The 26,600-nt window shown below is 41.8% G+C and overlaps 1 protein-coding gene across 1 annotated transcript in view; it reads left to right on the forward strand.

The window, feature by feature from the left end:
* Positions 1-26,600, forward strand: part of SIM2 (SIM bHLH transcription factor 2) — a 59,415-nt gene that overhangs the window by 1,684 nt on the left and 31,131 nt on the right. The window contains exons 2-4 of the mRNA XM_008496642.2: positions 7,794-7,876; positions 10,991-11,080; positions 17,318-17,426. Coding sequence (XP_008494864.1) covers positions 7,794-7,876; positions 10,991-11,080; positions 17,318-17,426 — 282 coding nt within the window. The remainder of the gene's footprint in view (positions 1-7,793; positions 7,877-10,990; positions 11,081-17,317; positions 17,427-26,600) is intronic.

The raw sequence follows: 26,600 nt of genomic DNA on the forward strand, positions 1-26,600 counted from the left end.
GCTTCTAAGGACATTATTATAAGTCTGCAAATTTAAAAAAAAAAAAATGTGTATATATATATATATATATATATAAGGTGCAAGGGGTGGAAATAACCCCACTCCTAAAACGATAAAAGCTTACCGTTCTGGTCATCTAATTCAGTAATTTCGAGAGCAAGTACTAGCAGTATTACAGAAAGCCAGGACTCCTTTAGAGTGCGCTCCCAAAGTACGCCGAGTTACCAGAGCAAGGGAAAGCGAGGCGCTGCTCCGCTGCAATTTCCAGCCATTATCTGCCATCGGGAAATGTCCCCATGAGAAATAGCGCGTCGTAATTTGGGGGGCCGCTCGCTGGTTCTGGCTCGGAAACATGCCCCCGAATGCCTTTGATTTAGAATGGAAGGAAAATGGCACTTTTCGAGATGTTGCTGAATGTGTCCCTGCTTTTCCAGCCCTACTGATCCTCCAGAGCAACAAGACGACCCCGATAGCGTGTTTATAACCACAGCTCGGATGTGTTTTATGTGTCTGTCTTCCTTAAACAGGCCGGGCGTGCGCTTCCGCACACTCTGCTTATTAAGAGTAACGTTTAAATGCATACAGCGAATTCCTGATCTTTCATCGTCTTAAGTACGGATGGAAATACATTTAAAACCAAAGCTTTCTACCCAGGGATGACAGCACGGGGAAATAACAGCCCCCGGTCCCAAAGCCGTACGTTTAGTGCCTTGGGAGGCTGGAGACCAAGGGGAAAAACTGGAGAGAGGCAACAGCGGGCAGTGCCCTCTTTCCCCCGCCGGATGCAGTAAGGGCTCTTTAGTGCCTGTCGGGGGCTGGGGGTGGGGTGCCTGACGGCACATGGCCCCGCGTTGCCCCTCTCTTCCCTTTCTCTCCGGATCTGTGTGCGGAGGGAGGAGAAGGGGGTCCTCTCTTCTCATCCCTCCCCTCATCTCTCCCTCCCCCCCCCTTTTTTTTGCGGCTGGTGGTTTCCAGTTGGCCTTACTGGGAGGAGGAGGAGGGGAGAAGGCCAAAAAACCCGAAAAGGCTGCCTGGCACGACATCTTAAACTCTGGAGAGAGCAAAACCTGGGGAAAGGGCCCTTTCGGGCATGATAAACCAGATGGATGGATGGGAGTTACTCATGCTCGAGGTCCTGTGGATTTAAATGGGGGTGGGCACATAACAGGCTGCCTCGCTACCCTCCAGCCCCTGCTCTCACGGCAGTGGGAGCCGAGGTCCCCCGGGAGTCTTCCCCGGAGATGCTGCCGCCGCCTCGGGTCCCGCCGCCCCAGCCGGCATAGAGGCATCACTGCCGTTAGGTTCAAAGGATTTTACTTCTTCCAGCCAGCAGTGACAGAGACACAAACATACACACACAGAGGCCTGATACGCCTTCTGTATGTGTGTTAGACGAGGAGTAGATGCAACCAGTGTGATCAGAGATGTTGTCCAGCTATAAAACTGGCTTCCAGATCTGTCTAGACTGAAGGGGAAGAGAGGGAGAGGGCTGTGCTTTTAAAAACTCTGGTGGATGGCTTCCCCACCCGCGTTATTTCCAGAGAGAGCTGACACATGCTTTAGGCGAAGCTTGAGACCCTCACCGAGGTGTTTGGTCCCAGTGCTTGGACGAGTCTTGTAAGCGGGTTCAGGCAGGTCTCCCCCCTGAGCATCCCGGCCAGGGATTTCCTGAAGATGCACATTTTGGACTGAACTCACTGATCTCCCCACAGAGGCGCCCTATCAGCCTCAAAGAAGTGAGAACGAAAAGAGATTTATATTCCATCTTCTTTCTTTTCTCGAAGTGCAAGCTCTGCAAAGCACAGTTTCGTGCTTTAATATCACAGATTTTGCCGTGCGGTTTCACTCTGACCTTTAGATTCATGAATTAAAGTCCAGGAGACAGTAACCTACAGCCTCCCCCGAGCTTCTGCTCTGTAAGATGGTCTTTTGTGTTTTGATTTTTTGCCAAGACATTTGTTTCTGTAGAAGAAAAATACACCACGGGACTTCTGGCTTGAGTGGCAGTATTTTATTTTTTTTTCTAAAAACGAGTGAGCAAAAGAAATAGACGCTAGAAGGAATCATGTTTAAAAACCGCGATTCTCTTCCCTCCGGTTATGGCAGACTGGTTAAATCGTGAGCTTCTCCCTTTCCAAAACTGGCATTAAAAATGCACATTTATGGATGTTTAAACAGGATGGTAAAGAGCTAATTATCAAGTGACGTGAAAAATAATGTGTGCCATACAAAACAATCTGAATTACTCAGCGGTCGATTTTAGATGTTCCTTATTCTGAGACGCAGACAATATAAATTATACAGAGTTTTCGGTCCCTATTTAAACCTGACTATTAATGTATTTAAAAAAAAAATAAAATCAAGGCTAATTGCGGCTCTTTCATCTAATTTTCACGTCCACTCGGAAGACCTTCATTAACTAATTAAATAAATAAAGACCGAACCAGCGGCGTGAATAATCCCTCTTTGTAACCGTGCCTCTATTGTAATAACCGCTAATAGAGGCATTAAAGGTCTTATTAAGACAAAAGTGCCATTAGGACCTTCCCTGGAGCTGCATGGTCCTTCCCAGCCGGCCGTGAGGTGCAGGGACGGCCAGGGGTGGTGTCGGTCCGGCCTCTCACGCCCGGCGAGGAGAGAGGGAGGGAGGCAGAGAGGGCGGGGGTCACTGCCGTCGTAGTTGTGGCTATGCCACGGATCTCGCTATTTTGTCGTGCTGCCGCTTTCGGGCCTATGATCTGGCGTTTCGCAGGGAAAAGCTGGGCTTGGGTTTGTCTGGCTGTACTGGAGGTTTTGTTATTCGTTTTTTGTTCTAGGGCCTTTTTGTTGGGTTTTTTTTGGGGGGGGGAGGGAGGATTGTGGGGTTTTGTTTGTTTGTTTGTTTTTCCTATGGTACTAAGCCTTTTTCCATTTTCTTACTGGGTTTTTTAATTTTTAAAAAATTATTATTATTATTATTATCTTGAATTTTGCGTCCATCATTCCCCATCACCCAGCCCTTGGCCTCCTTTCCATCCGGTGACACTGAGCTCGCAGAGAGGAGGCAGGTGGGCCAGCACATCCCTGTCGAAGCTAACACAACTCCTTCCCAAAGCAACCACGGGGGGGGGGAGGGGAAGCTGCCCCCATCACCAGCAGAGGTTACCCCCGACACACCGGAACCAGGGCCTCCCCGTCTGTTCCAGACACGCCTTGGCCCCTCGGATCACAGCGGTGTGATCCGCTGTGCCGTCGAGTTTGAGATACCTCGGCCGCCGCTGCAGATGGGGTTTAGGACAAAGTGCCCGTGACCCAGTGTCTCACGGACTGACAGGCTACACCTTCTCCCCATTCAAACCTGGGCCTGACCTAAACAAGGGACTCAAGGCTAAATGGAGGGCAGGGCCGCCTTCGCCCGGTCTCCGGAGGCTGCCGGGACTGGCAGCTCTCCGCCCCCCTACCCCTCCCCTCTAATTTCCCCGTTGCTCTCCTAGCACAGCTGCGCTGAGGAAACATCCCACAGGAGAGGCGGCACTGAAAAACCCGACGCTTGTAGTTGTCCTAGGTTCCTTGTGAAGAACTGTGACTGAATAACGCAGGGGAACCGTGAGCTCCGGGTGAGCCGGGGTACAATACAGTAGGCACAAAGGAAATGCTCCAAGTTACAGGGCAATCCGATACTTAACATAATGCATCGCTAAGTAATTGTTTTAGCAGAGTCCCGGGCAGAAAAGCTACTGGGTTTTCCAACGTGTTTGTATGAATATATGTATTTAGAGAGCAAAGGTGGGAGTTGTTTTCAAATATTTTTAGATCTTATTACAGTTTAACTCCCCCCTCTGCCTGGAAACTTGGAAATGGTATGAAATGAATACTGAGGTACTTTGATAAATAGCCAGAGATGTCAAAAGATGGTAATTATCGGGTTTGCCCGCAGGGAGCCAGACGCGCTCGTATGAGAGTCCTCACGTCTTTCAGAGACACACGTATCACGTACTTTGGGGTGATCGTGCACCCCTACCTGTCCTTAGGACGCTGCAGTCGGAACCTAACCTGTGTCCCGGTGCCCGGGGAGGCTGGCCGGCACTATTGTGATTATGGCCAGTTACTTCCCCCTTCGCTTTGCTGCCGTCTCCCCTGCCAGCCATTCCGCTGTGCCTGTCCGTTCTGTCTCCTCAGCAGGGTCCTTGTCCTCATGGGGATGAGACCCACGTTCGATGCAGACAGCAGTAAATGGAGGACAAACAAGGAGAGGGGCCCATCTCGTCTGTGTTTGCCGACGGCGGGATGCCAGGACAGAGGAGGTTGAGCCTGGGACCGGCGAGTCACCTTTCGCCGTGCCAGCTGCAGCCCGCCGGGGCGGGCTCTGCTTCTGAGCCCGGGTCCGGCTTTCTGGGCTTTACGCTATCGACAGCGCCCGGAGCGGCCCCAACCCCCTGGCGGTGGGCGATTTTTTACTCTGTAGCACTGCAAAGGGGGACAGGCCACCCCCAAGGATGTTCCCATAACTTGCGGGAAGGATGCGGCAGCTACTCGCTCACTCGCAGGGTAATAGCTCTCTGGTCCATCGTCGCAGGTAACTCATGCTGAAATTGGGCATTTTTAAAAACGTTTCCTTCGAAATGACCAGTCCGGTACATCACCGGTTGCAGAAACCGTGCCGGAGATGAGGCAGTCTTCCCCGTCGGAGACCCCTTCCCGGCCAAGGCCACCCCAGCACACTCCCACTGTGTTTAAGCGATGTAGGAAACGCGCTCTTTGTATCGGCAACTTTTTTGGCCTCGCTCCAGTCCAGTGAGTGAAAATGTGCGTTATTTAGTGGCTGGGCAGGAGCACCTCGTCTGAGTCTATTGCATCCATATGTTTACAAGACGTAGACTACGATTTTTTAAATCTCTCGGAAGACAACTTAATGGGCATTAGTCCTTTATCTCAACGTAACGTTTTATGCGTTTCGTTTCCATCTTTAAAGTGATCTGCTGGTGGATTAAATGATAAAATCATCGGCTTTAAAATAAGCTTAGGCGAATACCAGGCTGATCCACCAAAGGGGTTTACGTTTTATACGAGTTCGCAATTGCAACTCCAATTTTCTACTTCAAAGGGAATAATCTGCAGAAGCAATTTAAAATTTTTTTTCCTTTTGTCAGGATTAGGAAAGAACCTCAAAAATAGCGAAGATTTTGGGAATGCTGTGAAATCGTACCTGGCCAGCTCTAGCGGACAGGAGGGTGCAGATTGCCATGCGGCAATGACACAGTTTGTTCTTGAAGAGCTTCTGTGAGTGGCTCGAAGAGTAAAATCTGCTTCGTCCTTCGTTAGGGCTCATTTCAGGACAGCCCATACACCGTTGCAAGTAACCTTCTTTGTAAGGCTACAATCCCATGTGCCGAGACTTGAAATTAGTACATAAGGCTAAGACGCGAAGAACCGGGATTGACTCTATCGTTCGCACTTTTTACCGTCTCGGAAAAGAGACTGCAGGATTTCTTTGCAGACCTCAAACTTTCTGCCTCAGGGAAAGCAGCGTTTCAGCAGAGCAAACATTTTTACGGGCCCCTGGACGTTTAGGAGCTTTCTCCAAAGTACGAGTTGGGAAACAGCGGTAGAAAAGTGTAATTTTTCGTTTGGTTCTCCAAAACAAATTTCCCAGTGCGTGTCCAAATATTTGTCCAACCAAAGAGAAGCTGTCCTTTCCCTAGTCATAAGAAGGCACCGCTGCACACCGGTGCAATTCTGTTTCGGAGGGACCCGCTGGGGCAGACAGACAGACGCCTCGTCTTGTGACTGACGTTGGGTGCTGCTGCTGCCTTGCGATGGCAGAAAGGAGGTGTCAGGGCCGGCCAAGGTCCCTGAGTTGACCTGCCTGGCGTTGGGAACTCGAGAGTCCTTTGTGCTTTGCCTGGCAAGAGCTGATACTGGGATACGGGGAGGATGCGAAACGCGGGGGAATCACTGAGTGCAGCCACGCTTCGCCACGTGCCCTCACTGCCTCCCGCCGTTCCTCCAGTGGGAGATCCCGTCCACCCCAAGAAGGTGTAGAAAGGCTCCCACCGTTTCTAGACCTGCGGAAGCTTGGCCAAATGGTTCGAGGGTGTGGGAAGGCTTCAGAAGGGGAGTTTAGACCTTCCATAAACGCTGCAGAGCTCCTGGAGGCTGAGTGCCAACATCTCGCTCCCGTAACAGAGCTGAGCGGGCCTCCCTCTACAGCGCCCTTTGCCCCTGCAAGTTTTGCAGCGAGAGGTTTCTTTGAAAGCAGCTGGTCAGTGAGAGGGCACAGGAAGAAAACGAGGCTCTGTTTCATAGTTGCGCATCACTTGGCATAGACCCTGAGGCGTCCCCGGGCTGAAGGGCGCAGGACTCTGCATCCATTGCACCCCCTGGCCGCAGTGAGAGCGGCCGCTTGTAGAGTCCGCGTCGCTTCGTCCCTGTTGCCAGCACCCCCGGGATGTCAGCAGCGAGCACCCCCGCTGCCGGCCCTCCCGCAGCGCCTTTCGGCTGCAGGCAAACACCCTGGGGCTCCCCGGTCTCTCAGAAGCGGTGCTGTGGCCCCTAAGGCTATCCTTTCTCTCCAGAAAGGAAGCATTAAAAGGATGCTGTCCCACCCCTCTCTCTTGCTCTCCACCTGTGCACTCCTGCGGGGAACGGCACGCTGCAAAAGCCCGACATCAGGTGCCGACAAGAACCTTCAACTCTTTGGCTGGCATGGGTTGGGGTCTCAGCTCCACCAGAGAGCTGGAGCTGGTGCCAGCCTTCTTTGCAGGGAGGAAATGAAAAACAAAACCCAAACAAACAAAAAACCGAAATAAACCCCAGGTCAGTCTCAAGCGCCCTACGAACACAGCTTCATCAGAAACCTTTCGCTGTCACCAAGGCAGTGTCGGACTCACGGGCTACCCCCAGTCCTGGGGCACTGGGGCAGAACGGCGGGGCCGAGTCAGGCCTGTCGGGTCAGTGGATCCGGAGCTCGGCCGGGGTCGGGCTAGCATCAGATAGGGGCTAAGGAAGCGAAGCTGTCCAATCACATCGGCATATTGTTCGGTCCTGTCCCTGCGCAGGTGAAGCGGCCGTCGGGGTAGTTTCTCCCAGACTGCGCTGCGTCCCTCTTTAACCTTCCCATACCCCTCCCTAACTGGGACCTGCCTTGGCTAGCGTGGGGGTCGTCGGCAACGGCACCCTCGAGCAATCCACGCTGCCACCCATCCAGCCGGCCGGCAGCAGGGGAGGAAGACATAGGGTGTGGGGGAGTCGCACCGGGACGGGCTGTGACCGCGAGTCAGGGGCTGTACTGCCGCACTTCCCACGGCGAGCAAGCCTGGTCCGGTGCAGAAATTGAAGAGAGGAGTGTCTCGCAGCTACTTTTGCCTTCATGTGAGGTACCCCACGGATGAGCACCAAGTGCCCCGGCTTGGGCCTGTACAGGTTGCGGGCTCTGGCACCTCATTGCGTGGCAAGGATTCCCCGTCGCGACCGCAGGGGAGAGGGGGACGGGCACAGTGCTGCTGGCAAGGACGGAGCCGACCTGGAGAGAGAGGACAGAGCCGATGGGGCAGGCAGCCTTTCCGGGGAGGGAGGAAGTGTGTCCTCAGTGATACACTGGCCGCGATCTCCAGAGAAAGAGTAATTATCTTTCCATGCATATGTGCGGAAGGGACTCGGCCTTTCCCAGATCCTGAGCCCCCACGTCGTGTCCTTCTCACAGGAGAAGAGGGGGAGATCAGGTGGGTTGCGGGGGCAGCGAGCTGTCACGCAATGTTCACACTGAGAGCCCGGATTCTTTTCCCTCTCTAACCAGCTCCTCGGTTGCCTTGCAGGTTTGGGCGACGCCTGGGGACAGCCGAGCAGGATAGGGCCCTTGGATAACGTGGCCAAGGAGCTCGGATCCCATTTGCTTCAGGTAGTGGACGTATTCCTTCTCCCGCATGCGCTGCATCGGAAGCCTGGTGCTGCGGTGTGATCACCATCCCGCCTCTCATCCTCCTCCTCCTCCTCTGCCCCGCACCTCCAGAGGAGTCGGGGTGAAGCTTTCCTTTTACCCCGAAGCCTCTCACTAGCTGGGTGGGGAGAAAAGCCGAGACACCAAGAACTGCAATTATTACTTGTTTGTTTGTTTTCCCTTTTGATATTAGCAGAAGTAATAGCATCTAATCGTATGTCTGTACACGTAAAGCATCTCCCAGCCGTAAAAGTGATAATGAGACGACACAAAGCTGCTGGGAACTTCCCCTAGGCAGCTCCCGGCGAGCAGCAACCGGGAGCGCTTTGGTTCTGTAGGAGTGCCGGGCATGGGGGATTCTGCTTTCTGGAGAAGGGTGACCTGTAAAGTAGCGCAGAGCTCCGGTGGTGAGGGGTGGGCATCAGGATTAGATCTCCCATGGACGTTAGCACCTGAAAATACCTCTATTCACAACCCCCTTCTTCTGCTCAGGAATTCTTCTGAAATCCCCTCCTCCCCCAGTGTAGGAGAGTTTAGAAAGATGTAGCTGGGGCTTGTGTGCCAGCTGGAGGGAAAAAAAAAATAATTATGTTCAGCTCCAGTTTTTAATAGGCGGACTTAATACAGCACGTTTTTTTCTCCCCCGTTTGTTTTTCGTTTTTTAAATTTTTTTGTTTTGTTGTTTTTTTTTTTTTTTTTAAAGACCTAGTAAGCCGTAATCATGTAACAGCCGGGTTTATTGTGGGAGGTTAATTCCTGGTCACAGAGCTGGAGCAGTTCCAGCCAAAAAAACAAAACAAAACAAAAAAAAACCAACCCAAAAACCTAACCAAACCAAAACCAACCAAAAAACCCCAAAACCAAACAAAAAACCACCCCAACAACCCGACAGAAACTCTGTTCGGGGTCTAGTGTCCACCTCAATCCTCTCTCCTGACCCCTACTCCCTTCCCTACCGCCCAGTGTCCATGGGGGGGGTTCACCCACCTCCGGTCTCGCCAGCTGGTGGCGTCGGGGGCGAGCCGCGGCAGATGGGCCCTCGCGCCCCGGCAGTTGGGCGCCCGCGGCCTCCCCGCTCCCGGCGGTTGGGGCCGTTGGTAGCCTCCCCCCCACACACACAGACACACACACTGAGGGAGCTGCCGTTCTCCTCAGGCTCCGCCAAGCCCCGCACCCGGACGGGAGGTAAAGAAGGGTCAGGGTGGGCGAGGTGGGAAGGCTGTGCCAGGTCGCCCGGTACACGGAGAATGCCTTCCACGGTGATTTATTTGTTACAGCAGCCCTGCAATGTGAGGTTCCCTTCTCCTGAAGCACAAAGAGAACACGCAGTCGGCAGGGTGATTTGAAGCTCGCGTTACTGACAGGGTGTAGTAAGTGGAAACTCGGGAAGTTTAAAATCACCTCGTGGAGGTATTCCCGTCTTTGAGAATTCTGTTCTAAGTAGCTGGTGTCCTATCAGCTGCTGCAGAACCCCTGATCTGCCTAGAAAATACATACCCAGTTATATCATAAAAGTCATTGTTGTTCCACTTGCTTCTCCTCCCTGATATTTGCTTCACATTTTATCTAGCATTAAACAAGCTGAAGTAACATTATATGCTAATTACCTGTAATCCCCATTTTACAGCTCGGTTACTTCTGAATTGTGAATGCTTAACATTGTAATAAACCCACATTTACCAGAAACTTTTCAAAGGCTTCTTAGGCTGAAGCCTTACATGTGAAGTTTCACCTTCAATATGCTTTTCTGCATAGGAAAGTTAGAGACCTACTGTAGTAATGGAATGCAGTAATGGAAGCACTGACATAGTTTTAGTTATGATACTGGGCAGCAATTGCGAGATGACAATTTTTAAAAGCAAAGTCATGGCTAAGGATGCAATTATTTGTTTCCTATTTTAATACTTCTACAAGATTTAATTTATATTCCACAAAAGAAAAAAGTAAAGGCTAAGAGTAATCTGGTTTCAATTATGTGCTGTAGAATCATTTGTAGGGCACAGGATAATTCGGAATATTTTCTTATTGGGGCAGCATGGTAAAAACATGAAGCATAAAGGAGTTTACTGCTTCTCTCCTTGTTCAATAACTTAAAAATTAATTAAAACAGACATTTGTTATATCTGTCTACCGGTAAAAAAATTTTTCTCTTTCACGTATGTTTTCCAATGATGTTCATGTGTTCATCAAGTCTTTCTAAACTGGTTGGTGATGACACATACTTTTTGACTGAGAATATCCAATACTTTTGAAAAAGTGCCTCAAAATGGGCAGTGAAGAGTCAAGGTACCCCCAAACTGATAGTCTATATGTCCGGTTTTGTCTGACCTGTACTGTTTGCTTCTTACTCTTTTTTTCTCATATGAATGAAATATGACTAAATTAAACTCTATTTTTTATTCACACAAGTAATATTTTCCTTCCAGTGAATATTCCATCAATAAGAATTGTAGGTTTTGACCTCAAGTTTGCATTTTGTATTACCATTAATCAGGAATCATGAACTGTAGGGATATAGGTTAATGAACATAAATATCTCTCTTTAATTGTGATAACATTTTGAATGCTGATTTATTTTACTTTCTTTTTCTAAGTTTGTATGGTTACATAGCAGACAGCCCTCTGTTCAGAAAGACATTGTTAAAAATATAGTCAAATAAATTTAAAACATTGCTTACAGTATCATTAAGTATATTGCACATAGTGGTAAGCTGGGTCTGCCAATTATACCATAATAAATGACTTGCTTAGTGCTAGACTTCCCCCTAAGTACCACATAGCTCAGGATTTGTACTAAGTACTAAAATAACCAGGAGAATGTTAACTTAAAGTGAAGCTGTAAAACTAGCATCTGTAGGGGGAATGAATTGGATTTCACAATGTCTGTGTGCGTCAGACTTTGTAGGAACAGCATCAGGTAGAAGTTTCTGTTCCTTAAATTTTGCTGCTCTTTGCTGCTGTTGAAGTTGGATAGCAACCTTCCTCCAAAAGGCTTCTACTTTTTTTTTTTTTTTTTCACTGTAAATGATTTAAACAGAGTGCTTGCTTTTTACCCTACATACTTCTCTTTTTCAGACTTTGGATGGCTTTGTTTTTGTGGTAGCATCAGATGGCAAAATAATGTACATCTCAGAAACAGCATCGGTACATCTTGGCTTGTCTCAGGTATTTATTTGTTCTGTCTATCTGTTAAATACAGCTACTAGATTTGGAACCTAACACTAGTATTTTGCCATGTATATATGTCATTGGTTTTTACGAGTATTCAAAGCTTTGACTTCATTCTCTGGCAATGGCCTTACTTAAATATTCATGTTTCCTTTGCTTACAAACACATCATGACTGTCTTTATATCTTTTCTTGTTCATTGCATTTTACTCCTCATTACCTTTAAGAAGGGTAATAAATAATATGATATTGCAATCTGCAGATACATACAGAGCTTGAAACCCAAACCTACTACCTGTGTGGTAATGCTATATGTCTGAAATAAAGTTTAGAATTCAAGTCTATATGTTTTAGATTGTGTAAGATACTGAGACTTGCTATGAAATAAAGAGGAAATCTGATGTGGAACCTGAGTTTTATGGTAAATGTGCTTTAGGAAAAAAAGAAAAAGGGGTCAGATTTATGAGTGTTCACATGGAATTCAGGGTAGTTTTTCCTGAGTTTTTCCAGCTCAGTGGTCTTTTCAGTAAAGCATTTTATATGGTTGTGATAAAACTCATAAAACTCAGTTTACTACTGTTCTGCACAAGAAGTATAAGGGGGTTTTATTGTGGTGGGGTTTTTTTGTTGTTTGTTGCTTTTTTTTTTCTTTCTTTCTTTCTTAGAAGGACAATTCTAACTTTTTAGCCTCCTTGGTTTACTCACAAGGGCAAATAGCCTTAATTTATTGCAGACTGCAAATTTCCCTATCTTTGTGTGTAAATGTTTTGCACAAATTCATTGGTAGCACCTGTCCTAAAGCTTGACGAAGTTCAATAGAAAAACAGGGCCATGGATGAGATTCGCAAGAAATAGAAGTGGCTTCAGAACTGGTTGCAGCTCAAACACTTGTCAGAGTTATATCAAGTGAAATAAAGACTGAATAGCAGGGGCCAGAAGAATGAGGAGATGAAGGTGAGGAGAAAGCAGGATATTCTGAAACTGGTGAATGTGCCCTGTGGCATTACTCCAGTAAACAGAGAAGGGCCTGAGTTGTGGAGATTTTATGTGTACTGAAGTAGTAGTAGTGAGTAATATTTCTGATTCAAAAACTGTTAAGTTTCTCAGATGTGTGTTTATAACAGTGATATTAGTAGCTGTGAGAAAAAATAGAACTCTAAATAGTTAGGAAAAGCAAGTATATAATCTCATAAACACCACTTCTAAATCCAAAGGCAACTACAGTCCCTGTTTTTGTAATATTTTTAGAAAAAGTAATTTTGAGAATCAATATCCTGTGTGCTTACTTTTTTTCTGCCAACTCCTAAAAACGTGTCAAGGGAACATTCTTAGTTCAAGCAGTTTGTTCAAATGAGTCTGTTACAGTATAGTGTTAGTTGTTTCATAACATTTAATGTATGCTCAAATTACTTTAAATATCGCTTTGTTTTAGAATAAACTTTCCTAGAGAATGGTCATTTTCTACACTGTTTCAACAGGATTATTAAAAGTTTTTCTCACCCTAACTTTTGAAAAGATCCACCACACTGCTGACTGTTTAAATCGATTAATTTTGTCAGCACAATTATTCCAAAGCACTGAGTGTTCCCATCTGTACTTGCTGAAGTAGAGTCTCACTGTCCCTTGCTGCTTGCTGTTTGATAAGTGCTAACTGATCCTCCAGGTTTTGACTAGAAATTGTTTCTTTCTTTTCTTTCTTTTTGAGGAGTATCAGGTCATCAGATCTTGGAGATCTCAGTCCTCTGGTGAAATTATAGAACTATGGTTTCAGTAGGGCACTAAATAGACTTTGGTACATTAGAGGAAAGGGGACCGAAAGCATCATATGGGCTTTAGTCAGGTTTAGCCGTCATGACCTTATGGCCCTCTGCACAAACTGAATTTCATGTGTATTGCACATGTAAATGTATCTAAAAACCCTTAGGGCAAGAGGTGCTGAGGAAAAGTAGAGATTTGGTCATATTACTTATTGAAGTAATCACAAATCACAAATATTTTGTATTAGCAGAGATTTGTAAATGAATTTGCTCTATCCTTGAACTCTTCAGAAAGCTGTAGATCAGAGACGAAAAAGGCATGTGAAATTTAAGGACACATTTTAGACTCTCAGAACAGTAAGTTCTCCAGTAGTTTTACAGTACACAGTTATTTTACTTTTAAATACAACCCCCTGGCTAAACAAGGCAGTGAATTTTTCACCTCTTTCCACATACTGTTTTATCACCTAATCTGATCTTGCTATTTCTTAGTGTTTTATTTTTGAAGGGACAATTTTGCTTTAAGTAGTGCTAGCATCAGTACTAGCCTACTACTATGTACTAGGATATTACTACATTAACACTAGGATATCCCTGTAAGCTTCCCAGGGCACTAAATGAGTATTTATTCCTCTTCCTCTGGAAATCACTGTGAGTTTTGCCACTGACATCAACAAGAATGAGACTGGTCTGTAGAAGCAAATTCTGCAAGTGTCTCTCACCAAGTCATAATACCACACTATATTTTCAACAAGTGGTTTTACAGAGCTCTAGCCAATACAAGCTGAGACCAGAGTGATTATGATTGTAGCAAATCTTTTAGAGAGTGTATAGAAAGGCCTTTTTATTAAATAATTTTACAATTAATTAGTCCACACATCAATTTCCAGTTAAAGTGCAATTTGTTTAAAAATACATATTTAAACTAAATAAAAGTCCAATTGAAAATATTTTGCAAGATATTTTTGGAAACCTGCTGCAGTAGCCTTTATCTTCTGGTTGATTTTGAAACAGAAAGAAATTAGGGTTTCTGAATAACCATTCAGTAGCTGGTAGCTTAAAGTTTTAAAGCAACTAAGGATTGTTTTCAGCACTTTTGCACTCTGCAGCATCAGCGATTCAGAAACAGTATTTCTGAAAAGGCTAGATTTTAATTTGGAGACATATCACTTAATTTGTGGCTCTGGATTTTGGTCTCCCTTTGCTCTCAAATGTAAGAGTAACTATTGTAAATACCGATGGCTAGGACCCTCTCCTCTGTCTAATTCCAATTGGCCTCAGACCAGTGTTGAACTGACTTGCACTAGCTGAGACAGCCAATTCCTTACCTCTTTTTTTTCATGAATAACAAATACATTCCATTTCCCAAAATATTTTTTTCTCTCTGAGTCCAAAGACTGAGAATGGAGAGGAAAAATCTCTTAGGAAACAATGGTGAAAGATTTTTTTATTATTTATTTTGAAAGCCTGAAGCTTATTCCAGACGTTTTCTGGGTCCATGAGGGAGCCAAGCTTATCTTTGACTTTTGATAAGTCTTGAAATATTTAACCACAAACATCTGAACTTTTCCAAGCGTTTATTTTACTTTCATCAAATAAGTATATGAAAGGCAAAATATATAATTATTTGCTCTAGAATCTATCTGCTTAGTCTTCTGTGTTTATTATGAATTGTTTCTTGGCAGGAAAAAATGTGCAGCTGAATTACACATAAAAAACCCTCTTAGTAGGAAACAGCAATATTTGGTTGTAAGCAGGTATTTACAGATATTAAAAAGCTGCATCGAGGAAGCTGGTTTAATAAGCCTGAGGCATGGGATTTTAGAAGGCTTATGAATTGAACCATATAATTTATTTTCTTAAGTTTTCAGTGTTTCATTGTAGGCTTTAAAATAGCATGCATGCACTATGCATAGCAGGAGACTGTGGTCAATTTTAAAATTATGTATACATATTTTGGTTATTTGACTCTTACATAGCCTTCATTTCTTTGCTGATGGCTTTATGTTTCCACTTGCATTTTTACAGTCAATTTTGGTTTCGGTGTTGTATGTTCACATCCCACTGATTTTGCTGGGGTTGCAAATGCATACATCAGAGTATAAAATATTCCTATGTGTATAATGAGAAAAACTAGTCAGTAGTTTGCCAAGGTATCTTAGTTTTGAATTTTAGATATAAGCCTGGGATACAAATCACAGTTTGGATGAAACTGTGACCTTGGGTCCAGTCCTGTGAAACCTGTGAACAAACATGTATTTCTACATAGTCTTTTTGGATAGGTGGTGGCTTTTCCAGAAGTAGGAGATACCCATATGTTATATTTTGTAAGAGAATAGGTGCATGCTGGTGTTGTTATGATTATACTCAGTAATAGCAGAGATGCAACAGTATCTTCTGGATTACTACAGCTGATGTTAATAGTCAGGTTGGTTGGTGCTATTTTTGTAAGAAAGTCTTTATATTAAAGGAGGAGATTATTTTCACATAGTCGTGCATGAATGTTGTTTGTTTGTTTGTTTGTTTGTTGTAAGCTGTATTCTCTAATTTTGTTAATTGCAAAGGCAAAACATCTCAGCAAAATCAGTATTACCTACAGATAAAACAATAAGAACAAGGTCATAAGTGACACTCCTTTTAGTTTGAACACTGACTACAGCCATGAAATTTTGCAATAATTTTTTTCAAGTTCTGGTTTGTTAAGCATATTGGCCAATGACATGTCCATCATCATAAGAATTATTAGAATTTTTTAAAAATTGTTTTTCTGTGTCTGTAGGTGATTATGATATTTACAGAGATAGCTGTGGACATTTACAATATGTCTTTCTCCATGTAATTAAAAACAGAGGCACTGAGAAGCATGACTCACAGTGAATGTATGTTCTCCTTCCTCCCTCCACCACTGAGGCTCAAATACGGGGTGTTACTATAACAGGTCCCCACCTGTTACAATCCTGAAAAGGAACAGCCGGTGTTTTTTAGGGAGAACTTTTAGAGAAAATTATATAAATGAAGCAACATAGAAAATTCCCCCTCTTTCCCTTCCCCTCTCCCTCTCCATCTTCTCCTCCCTCTCCCTTTCCTTTTTTTTTCTTTCTCTCTCTCTTTTTTTCTCTCTCCCTCTCTCTCTTTATTTATCTTTCTTGGTCTCTCTCTCTCTTTCTTTCTGTCTCTCGTTCTCTCTTTCTCTCTCTTTCTCTCTTTCCTTCTCTTTCTTTTTCTCTCTCTTTCCCTTATTCAGTGAAACTTTATTCCAGTTAGAATATCAAATTAGCGTTGGTGATTTTGTTTTTGCAGGGAAGGGTTTTTGGAAAGCAGCAATGAGGAATAGATGGCTAGAAAAAAGTTAGTTTGCATAGTCTTAGGAAGAGACATTCCATGAATAATGCAGAAAACGGAATGATGAGAAACATTTTCGGAAAAAGATTGCTTTGTGGGATAGACAACTTCATTTATTCCAAAGAAAAGGCAACTCACACATCTTAGCAAATCAGTAGGATTGGCTCAGAATAATAGGTTAAATTACTTCACCTCTCAGCTGTCTCTGATCTTAGGGGCCCAAGGCACATCAGGCCACACTGAACAATTGGGCAGCCTGACACTAATTTAAAACACAGGCTCAAAGTATTGGTTCACTCCTTAAATCAATTACTACATCTATCTGGAGACTTTTGTTGGTGAGTTTTATACGTGGCAAATAGAGCTAGCAAAAAGGACACACGCTGCACACCGTTAATTTTTTGCACAACAGTTATGGATACAGCAGTGGGAAAGAGAGAAATACACCCTTGTGTGAGCTAAGTACAAGTGTGAGGAGGGGATACACAGTATTTAAAATGGATCTAGTCCTTAGCCTTTAGTCTTTACTGTGCATATTTATTTAAAAGAATGAAGGCTCAGTCCAGTGCCTATGAAAATCTATGGAAGTCTGCCTTTTGAATTCACTGACTACTGTTCTGAGCTCTTTGGGCTATTGTAGATTGAGTGTGGTGGATCATCTTTGAAAAGGCACAAAGGAATTGTGTAAGTCTAGTGGTTTGGCTCTGAAGGCTCAGCTGCCATCTGAATTCAGGTGACAGTTTCTGGGAACCTGTAGAAACGTTTTTTTTTTTTAAATATGTCTTCTTGAGTTCACAGCTCGTTATATTTTATCCCATTTTGTGGCAATCTAACATTTCTACAGCTGCTCTATTTTATCACTTAATTTGCCAGCTCTCTAATAGCAGTTTTTCTGTATCCAGATCATCACCAGAAATACCCACAAAATACCCTACAGTATTAGTTACTGCTGAAGAAGGAAATAATTAATTTTAATGGGAATAATTTTGAACACGGTTTTGATACATTCAACTTAGGTTTTAAAAATGGTGTGTATTTACCCAGATGCAGTGTACACAGGTAACTTCAGAGCACTTTTGGGTTAGGAAAAAAATAACCATCTTCACTGCTTCATGTGTAATGTATCTTTTCACAGGTGGAGCTTACTGGTAATAGCATTTATGAGTACATACACCCTTCTGATCATGATGAGATGACAGCTGTTCTTACCGCTCACCAGCCTCTTCATCCTCACCTCTTACAAGGTACTTGTTGATTTGTGATCAAACTACTACTGAAAAACTAAAAAAAAAAGTAACTATCCTAGTCTGAAACATGAAAAGGTCATGTTTATCCAATATAAAGCTATGTACATGAGTGGAGGAAGAGCATGAACTTGAAACTGTGACCCAGGGTTTTGATTTGTAGTAAAGGGAATAGGGTCTCCTAGATCAAATAATGCATTTCGTACCATGGACTCCATACAATTTTAGTAAGGTTTTTACATTTTTCCCAGTGGCAATTTATTCTCTTTTGTTTTGTCTTCACTGCTAAGGTTGCAGGAACATTGCAGTGGTCTAGCTGTACACAGCTGCAGCTAAACTAGGCAACTGGGAAATAGGAACACACTTTTGATGTTCTAAAAACAAGTGTTAAATTTGAAGAAGCTTGGACAAAAAGCCAAACCTAATACCCTCAACTGTAGGAAAAGTAAAATTGTTTTTTGTAAACTACCTACATTTAGAAACTTATTTAAAAAGCGATCTATCCAGGAAAATAATGTCCTCTTGCCTTGATACTAGATCACTGATTCAACAACCCTCTCTAAACATCCTGTTCAGGAGCTGCAGATGATTTACCCACACATACCCATACAGCATTACACTAAGTTGGATGGAGTGTTAGGGAAGACAGCAGTTACTGATTACGTGAACGCCTGGATCAGACTGTCCACCCTGGCTGTGCTCAGCCAACACAGATATTAGCAGAACTCTTTGTGTATTAAGTCCTTACTTCAGTGTTATAACTACTGCATAACTAACAAAGATATGCTCATCTGTGCATTATCTTCTTCAGTAGTTTTTTTTCTACTGGTGGAATTCTTTGAAGTTTAAAATATCAGAAGCAATATGGCTCCATCATATACAATTTGTTTTCACATGTATTTCTTAATTGCTTAACCAGATAGAGCTCACACCCTTCTGATTTTTACTGGCCTTCTTACAGCACAGCTCCTAAAAGTGTGAGATTTGGGTTTGCACTACAATTCTGCTTAGGATCAGGCATTTTTTTTGCAGCTCTGGAGCCTGTGCATTTTGTGTTATTGAAGATCTCAAACCAGTTCTGACTGCTGTGATTCCATCAGAGCAGAACCATGTACCCTCTGCACACAGTGAAGTTTAATGTGCCTGGAAGCATATGTACATTGCTGAGTAGTGTAAATGGAAGAATTATCTTAGCCTCCTTCTCTCTTCTTCTTCTCCAAACAGGTTGTCTTGTTTACCTGTTTACTTGTTGTCTTGAAGAACAAGTTTTATTTTATGATAATTATGACATTTATTTATGTTCTGATTCTAGCTGTTTGACTGTTTCATTATTTGCTCATTCCTTTCTCAGGATTTTTGTTTTTTTAAATCTTGACTTAAAAAAAAAATCAACATTTTTTCCTTTTTTCCTACTTTTCTGATAAGCAGAAGGGATATTTCTGGTATTAAAAAATCCATGACTTTTCATGTTCTGCTGGTAGCCAGAATTGGTAGTAACTTGCCTGTTAGCATATTTTCTGAAACAATCAGGTCTCCTTTACATACCTACAGTAAAATTCTTTATTTCCTTAAATTCTTGTCACTGTCAAGTATAATTCTCCTCTGGCTGTGTTTGAATAGACTCAACACACAACTGAAACTTCATTTCAGGTTACTTGCAACTGTTTCAGTCTGAAACTCTGCTGAGGGTATAATTAGCTCCAGATATATGCCTCATTCTCTGTAGCTTTCTTTACCTCATTCTACATAGATGCTGTTTGTTATTAGCATCAAGTTCTAGTTTCTCAGTAATGCAAAGGCAAATTTTATTTTAAATGTGATTCATTTACATACATTTTGTTTTTTGTAAAATTTTGTGTGGCAGAGGAAATTGATAAATCCTCAAAAACAGATGCATATTATCTGGATTCCTAGACTTTGAGAAGATAAATAAAGAACTTTATCTGTGTTCCATTTTTTATAGTGATTATTTTATGCAAATCTTATTTCTGTGTCTTTTCCTCATGCATGGAGCAGGTGTTTCAAAAAATCCAGAATACATAGCTAAATCTTGTAAAAATTAACAGTGACCAAATATTTGTTTATATTTCTCTTCCCTGTACCTGTAATATACCGTGTATACAGTTTATGAAGCAACTTCTGACTGGATCTTAGTAGATATTTTAAATAATTAAATAAAAGATGAAGTTTTATAAATAACTTAGGACAGAGGGAAGTTGAGTGAAAGTGGCTTTATGTTCTGATAAAAAGGAAAAGGGACTTTTAAAAGAGTATTTTTGTCATTTAGTTTGATTTTATCTCTTTTAGTCTTTTAAAACAACTCCAAATCATCAGGTCACCCAGGAGTAAAGACAATATAGGCTGTTAGACACAGACTCCAATAACAAAAATTTATAGCGTGGCTCATGTAACTTTACTTGCTCAAGATATGTTCTTTAGCTAATTCTCAGATACATATACACATTTTTAGTTCCATTGTTATTTCAGCAGTTATATCTGGATATGATCTGTTATGATAGAAATAAAATCACAAATGTGAATGTATGTATCTGTGCTTTGTGTTATTCTGTTACTGGTATTGAATAACCCAGAGTACAGACTATGTTTGACTCCAGTTTTACAGTCACTGCAAATTTTGGTGCTATCCTTGTATTTCTTCCTTTGCTTTTAATCTTTTTAATTGTCCTTCCTTATTATCTTTCAACTTTCTCTTATATTTCCAGTGCTTTGTCACTTCCATAGAAGCTTTTTGAAAGACTGAATAATATGATAAAGAGAGAACTTTGCAGCTGTTGAGCTCTAGAAATCTTATTTGCACAAGCTTTATTTCTTAGGGAAAGTAAATTATTGCTCACTGCATAAAATCAGACATAGTATGGAATTTTATATCTAACTCTCACTGTCACATTGCTTTTAGCAGTTTAAAAGGCATATGCCTTCTAAATTACAATTTTATTTTTTTTTTTTTTAATTTTCCTTGGGCTTTAATGTTCCATGTACAAGACAACACATCTTCAAACACAGAGTAGATGTTTTGGGTTTTTTTTAAAAGACAGTGAAAATTCTTAATTAAAAGCATGCTCCCAGAAGTTGGGACTTCATAATAATAGGGAAGATAAATGTTGATGAACTAGCTGTTGGGTCATCATTCTTTAGATGAGTCCAATGTGAGACTACAGCAGGTTATGTTATGGAAAGATTTTGAGGGCAAGGAACCAGAAGGCAGAAACTCTGAGAAGCATTTAATGGTCATAAAAGACAAATGTCTCAGTGTGAGCTTCTGTTGGGATGCTGTGGCAAAAAGAGATAATGGAAAATCCTTGTGCGTATAAACAAGGAAACAGTGAACAGAATGATGAACAGGATGAATAGTTGCATTATTTATACAGTATTAGTGAAATAGACACTGGATTTCTCTGTATAATTCTGTTGTCCACTTAAAAAGAATAAAAACCATTAAAAAATCCAAACACACACACAAAAAAACCCAAAAGAAAACATAACAAAACAAAAAAAATCCCAGAAAACAAATTGGAGAAAGTACAGAAGAGATTTACAAAACTGATTGAAGAGCTGGAGAGGCTTATAATAAGACATGAAAGAACACCATCTGTTTGGTTTATCAAAAAGAAGGCTAGGAGGTGACTTGGTTACCCTGTGTGTATCCTTCTAAAAGGAGAAAGTACCAGGAACTGAAGAACTGTTTTAGAAGAAAAAACGTATCAAGGTCTGATGTCTGTGAACTGAAACCACAAAAGCTCAAATTAGAATAATGCATACATTTATAACTAGGAGTTTGATTAACCACAGGGACAAAATACTGAGAGAAGCAGTGGTTTCTCCCTCTTTTGATGTCTTTGGATCAAGGCTGTATGCCTTTATAGAAGATACACTTTAAGCAAACAGAAGTTACTGAGCTCAGCACAGGAATAACTGACTGAAGTTTAATGAACTGCAATGTACAGGTTAGACCTATGATCTAATGCTCCTTTCTGGCCTTTAAAGTCTATAAGCTATGACTCAATGAAAGCCATAAGCCCCATCATCTGTGGAGGCTTTGAAGAATTTCAGCTTTAACTTGCAAAGTCTTTAAGCTGCCTTTTTACTTTCATGACCAGTGTTGAAAATGTAAAGCAATATGTACTGATCCCTTGCTATGAAAGAAGCCAACAGCTGGACTCTTTTTCTGAGGGTGGCTGGAGCAGGGAAAAATAATAATCTCTCTTACAGACACATTAAAGATAGGGTACGCCTTAGCAAATCACTTCACCCATGAGACTTTAGCCAACTTTGCACCACTTGTAACAAAATCTATTATATTTAACTGGGATAGGTTAGCAGAAAAAGAAAAGGAAAAAAAAATTTGTATCTTTTCCCAGTGATGTGCACCAGATGTGATCATATCTCAGATGACTTCACTGGTTCTTCACACCTTTCCAAATACTGCTTAATGTATTTCTGATCTGCAGAATTTTATTCTGTTCAGGCACAGTTTTGTGGTTGTGAAGCCTTACACTTCAGTTTTGCACTCTCTATACCACCTGTGTATATCAAGATATCAAGACAGTTATCAAGACTCTATCCTCTATCTTAAAATAGGTGATACCTAACTAACAGGAATGTGGGAATTTTTTAATGGTGGTGGGCTGGGAAACAAGTTTCTTAGCATGTAGAGAAGGGTTTTAACACAGTGTCTTTCCTTGAGCACTTACAGCTCTGAAAGCTTCTTTCCTGTTTCTTCAAAATAGTAGAACTAACTGGGTGCATCAAATGAGACTGTCCTGCTGGGGCAGATGGTAGTCATCCAGCAGGGCAGTTGGGCTCCAAGATATGGGGATGATGAGGTAACCTTAGTTTCTGAATATTGGAGGACTGCAAGGGTACATTTATGTCTGACTGTAGAGACTCTGTACACTGCATTATCTCTCCTGTTTAGTGCAGGAGCCCCAGCAAGTTGTGGTGCCATGCAAAATTATGCATAGGCAACAATAGCTCCAGGACTTCATGGTAGCACATGAGGAGTCTGGCCCTTTACTCACCTCACATACTGCATTAAACTAAAGGTTTGTCTGCTAGTAACTCTAGGTTGCTATAGCTCAGCAGCAAATATTTTTGACACTAATATAATGTAGGGTAAACTGCTGGCAGAGGCTTGCAAACCAGCTGTTATGTTACAAAGTGCCTTGTACAGAGGTGCTAAGCATTTCAAACATGTTTGAAATAGTGGCTGGCTTTCAGGGACTGAAAGTGGAGGATTGCACCAGGATTATTAACTACTCCCAGCTCCCCCCTATCATGTTCTTTAGAGTATATAACATACTGACACAAGATGGGATGCAGATACTCTGGTAAGTTGCAGTCTTAAGCTCTCAAATGATATTGCTGTCAAAAGTGTGTCTGTAGCAACCATTTCTGCAGAACGTTTTCTGTAACAGCAGCATAGAATGGTGGGCTTGTTGCAGGATAGTGACACTTACTAAATGATCTGGAGGATTTTGGGAAATGCTGTACCTCCTGAACCATATTTATGAGAATACAGAAGGAAATTTTTGTATGAAATATCAGAGTAGTGCAAGCTAGGTATATATATATATATATACATACACACTAGTCAGTGCCTCTGTTATCATTGCAGCTGACTACAAGCAAACAAGAGAAATAAGATATATGCACTGCAGTTGAACTGGGATAAGCAATTAAGTAGTGCTGAGAAGGATTCCACATTTTGTGTGTATTTGGAGTCAGATGTTGTCTATCTTTTACTGGTTTACTGAGATTTTAATCCTTTCGATGTCCAGAGCTTCCCAACTTTCACTCTCTTTCACACCATGGCCTGGTGTACTAAAAGCAGTTTATTAACATTCCCCAAAGCATACAAAGGGAAAAAGGAATACTATAGTTATTGTAAACATGCCAATTGTCTCCTAACAACCAAATAATTGTTATATGATTACTTAGAAGCCTAATGTAAGTTACACAAGGAATGTGGAATACATTGTGTTACGTTTTTTCCACTGTGATGCTTAAAGGCACCGTTTCAGTCATCTAAGAAGTAAATGCCAGTGCATACTTTTCCTCTTAAAGAAGAACATCCTTCCCTATATACGCTTTGTCTGATGTTAAAATAAAGGAATAGAAAAATTGTACATCTGGGAAGATATTTTTTACGCTAAGTTTTAAGGAAATTTTTCTAGAAGTGCATTTGGAGAAGATAAATGTTGATAGGAATTTTTGTTTTCATAAGTTTAAAAATATTTCATAGGAGAGTTGTTACTGAAAGATAATGGTTTAACACAATGATCCTGTTACCACTGTTTCTTTGTGTTATTTTAAACTTGATAAATTTAGAAAATACTGTTGATTTTTATGTACAAAAATGGAAAAGAGCAGACTACTGTCACCTCATTAAAAATTTTTTTGTTAGTAATTAACATTAAAATATACCAAAGGATATATTTTAGATATTTTCAGACTGAAAAAGCAATTATTTTTCTTTCTGCCTAGTTCCCTGTGAAGTTTCTTCTCTAAGAAAAGTTTGGAAGTATCATTTATGGGAGCAAAGGAAAATTTGGGCAAGTGCCAGAAAATGCAAAATTTGGATGACAGGAATGATTATAGAGACAGACAATTTACCCTCTGTGTCACTAACAAGATTCTGGATACAGTCAGGAGACAGAACCAGCCGTGTGGAGAGGGAGGGAATTTGGGCATTTTGTGCAAGCTTGGAACTGTAGGACAGAGGCTTACAACTGAACCGATTGCTTTCCTAGAACAGCAAGAACATTACAAGGGCAAACCAAGACAGGCCACAAGCTTCATTTTTCAGTTCGGTATGTGTGTAGGAATTAGCTTTCTATAGATATAAGTGGCAATTTTGCCATTTATGTTGTATCATTCTACTGGTGCCACTCATTTGCTAAAAAGAAGATGAGTATCCTCAGACACTTAAGTCTGTAACCTGCACTTGTATGTTATGATGCTGCAGTCTAGCAGGGAGAAGGGAAAGTATATGTAAGTGTTTTGTTTGTTCTCTCTTGCTTGAAGTTAGTTTTGACTACAGGTACAGAGGACAAAGGACAGGGAAACATTGTTTTCATGCATTCCTTTGCATGCTGTACTTCACTGTGCAGAATACTTGTAGTCACAATCCACTTCTGCTGTTCTTTCTGGTGTATCAATAATAATGGTGGCTAGAGTGCACCAGGCTTACAGGTCTGGATCCTCCTTTCCATAAACTCATCTTCAGGCCATCTTTTGAACTAGTCATGAGAGAAGTCCACCAAAGGTGTTTCCAAGCCCCTTCTCAAGCTGGCCACACTGGTCAATCTTGGATCCTCACCCTCAAGGATTATCTTGAAACTGTGCGTGCTATTATGCAAGCATCTCTTTTCTATGAATCCTATAGTGCTTTTACCTCTTTTTTTGGTCTAGATATTGTGGCATCCTCTCTCCTGTGTCTCACAAAAGCTATAGCTTCACTATGTTCACAAAAGGCTAGCCAAGATACTCATGTGCTCTTTTAGTCAACCATGTGCTCTGTGGGGCCCAGATGCTTTGCAGATTACACAAGATTAAAAGTACAACATGTGCAACTTCATAGTATAGAGGAAGTAAAATGAAAATTTTGCTCCTACCAACTGTAGGGGCAAAAATAAAGTGTATGGGGGATGGGTAGCAAAATGTTATGCAGATATGAACTTGTGGTATCTGTATTTCCACTCTGTTAAACAGTCCACAAGGGACATGGGACACAGCTTATCATGCCTTGTCACCTTGTCACCAGCTTGAGGCAGGCAAGTGTCTCCCCATCAGTTGGACTGGAGGGAAGATGGAAGCAGGTGACTGTGTGCATAGTGCTTTGGTCTAAACTTGCCCTTTGAGAATAGTTTTCATCTCCTACACCATATCTGAAATTTGACATGGCACCCACTTTGCTATGTAGAGTGAACATGAATTATTAGCTGAGTCAAGAGCTCTCAATTTTAATGCTACTTCCTATCCTTTATGGTGACAGATGAGATATGCATTCTTAGAACATGGTACAACAGTGTGCAGTTTGCGTGCTGATTTATATTATTTTACAAAGTGGTTATGCAACAAAGAAATGTCATGTTTTACTAATGTCAAAACTTGGGAGCTTTGGGAAAGAGATATAAAACAGTAGCTTTTTTCTTAGAGAAAATAAAGGCTTGAGAGGTGAAGCTGTGAAAAAAACTATGATGATCTTTTTTCTTAGTCCACTGAGCAAGCAGCATGCAAACCACAGAATTTTTTATTGTTTTCTTTCAAAAGAGGTAAAAGATGGAGTGGAAAGCAAAGGAGGATTTCATAGTAGCACCCCCAGGGATGGAAAATTCTGGCTTCCATAAAGCTAACCATAATTTCACAGAAATGTTTGGAGAATCCTGTTTGGCAGGCATGTGCAATATGAGTGAAATGTACAAATTCTTTATTCAAAATAACAAGACTAATTTTTCATTGCCATGAAATTTATTCTGTTTATGAGAGTAAGAAAACACAAATATATCAAATATAAACAGGCTACTTTATTTCTGACTAGCTCTTGCAGTCAAACTGTATTGCATGATATGATAGGCTAAGAAAAGAGCTTAACAGAGAAGGCATGCTTTGTAGAAATGGCACTCAATGCTGTGAGAAAGAAATAAATCTTCTGTATGTCCATAGATAGCAATGTCTTTCTCTGCTCTCATTCACACAGGTTGCTGTGTTTCAGCTCTGTGAGGATGTTAACATCTCAGAGTCCACATATGAACTCTGACTTTTAGTGCCTCCTCCTATTAAACTTATTATAAATGATACCTCAATTTTATTGAAATATCTGCCTCTGGACATATTTAAAAAGTCAGGATCTTGGTAACCTAGTTACACCCTTCCAAAGAAGAGCAGCAGCAAAGATAAAGAAATCTGCTCAAACTATACAACCATTTTGACCAAAACTAGTATTTTACTTGTACTAGTTTTAATTTCCAGCAGTCAGCCAGTTGGGGAAAATGGAAAATTGGAATTCCAGGATAAAAACCAAGTCTCACAGATCATTCTTAAAATGACTTCAAGAAAAGTTTGTGTAGCAGTGAGGAGAGGACAATCATTTTCAAATGTTAAACATTGACACAGGACAAACAGTATCAGAAATATAATAAGTAAATCAATGTT

Source organism: Calypte anna, chromosome 1, assembly GCF_003957555.1.
Source record: "Calypte anna isolate BGI_N300 chromosome 1, bCalAnn1_v1.p, whole genome shotgun sequence".
NCBI classification, from domain to species: domain Eukaryota; kingdom Metazoa; phylum Chordata; class Aves; order Apodiformes; family Trochilidae; genus Calypte; species Calypte anna.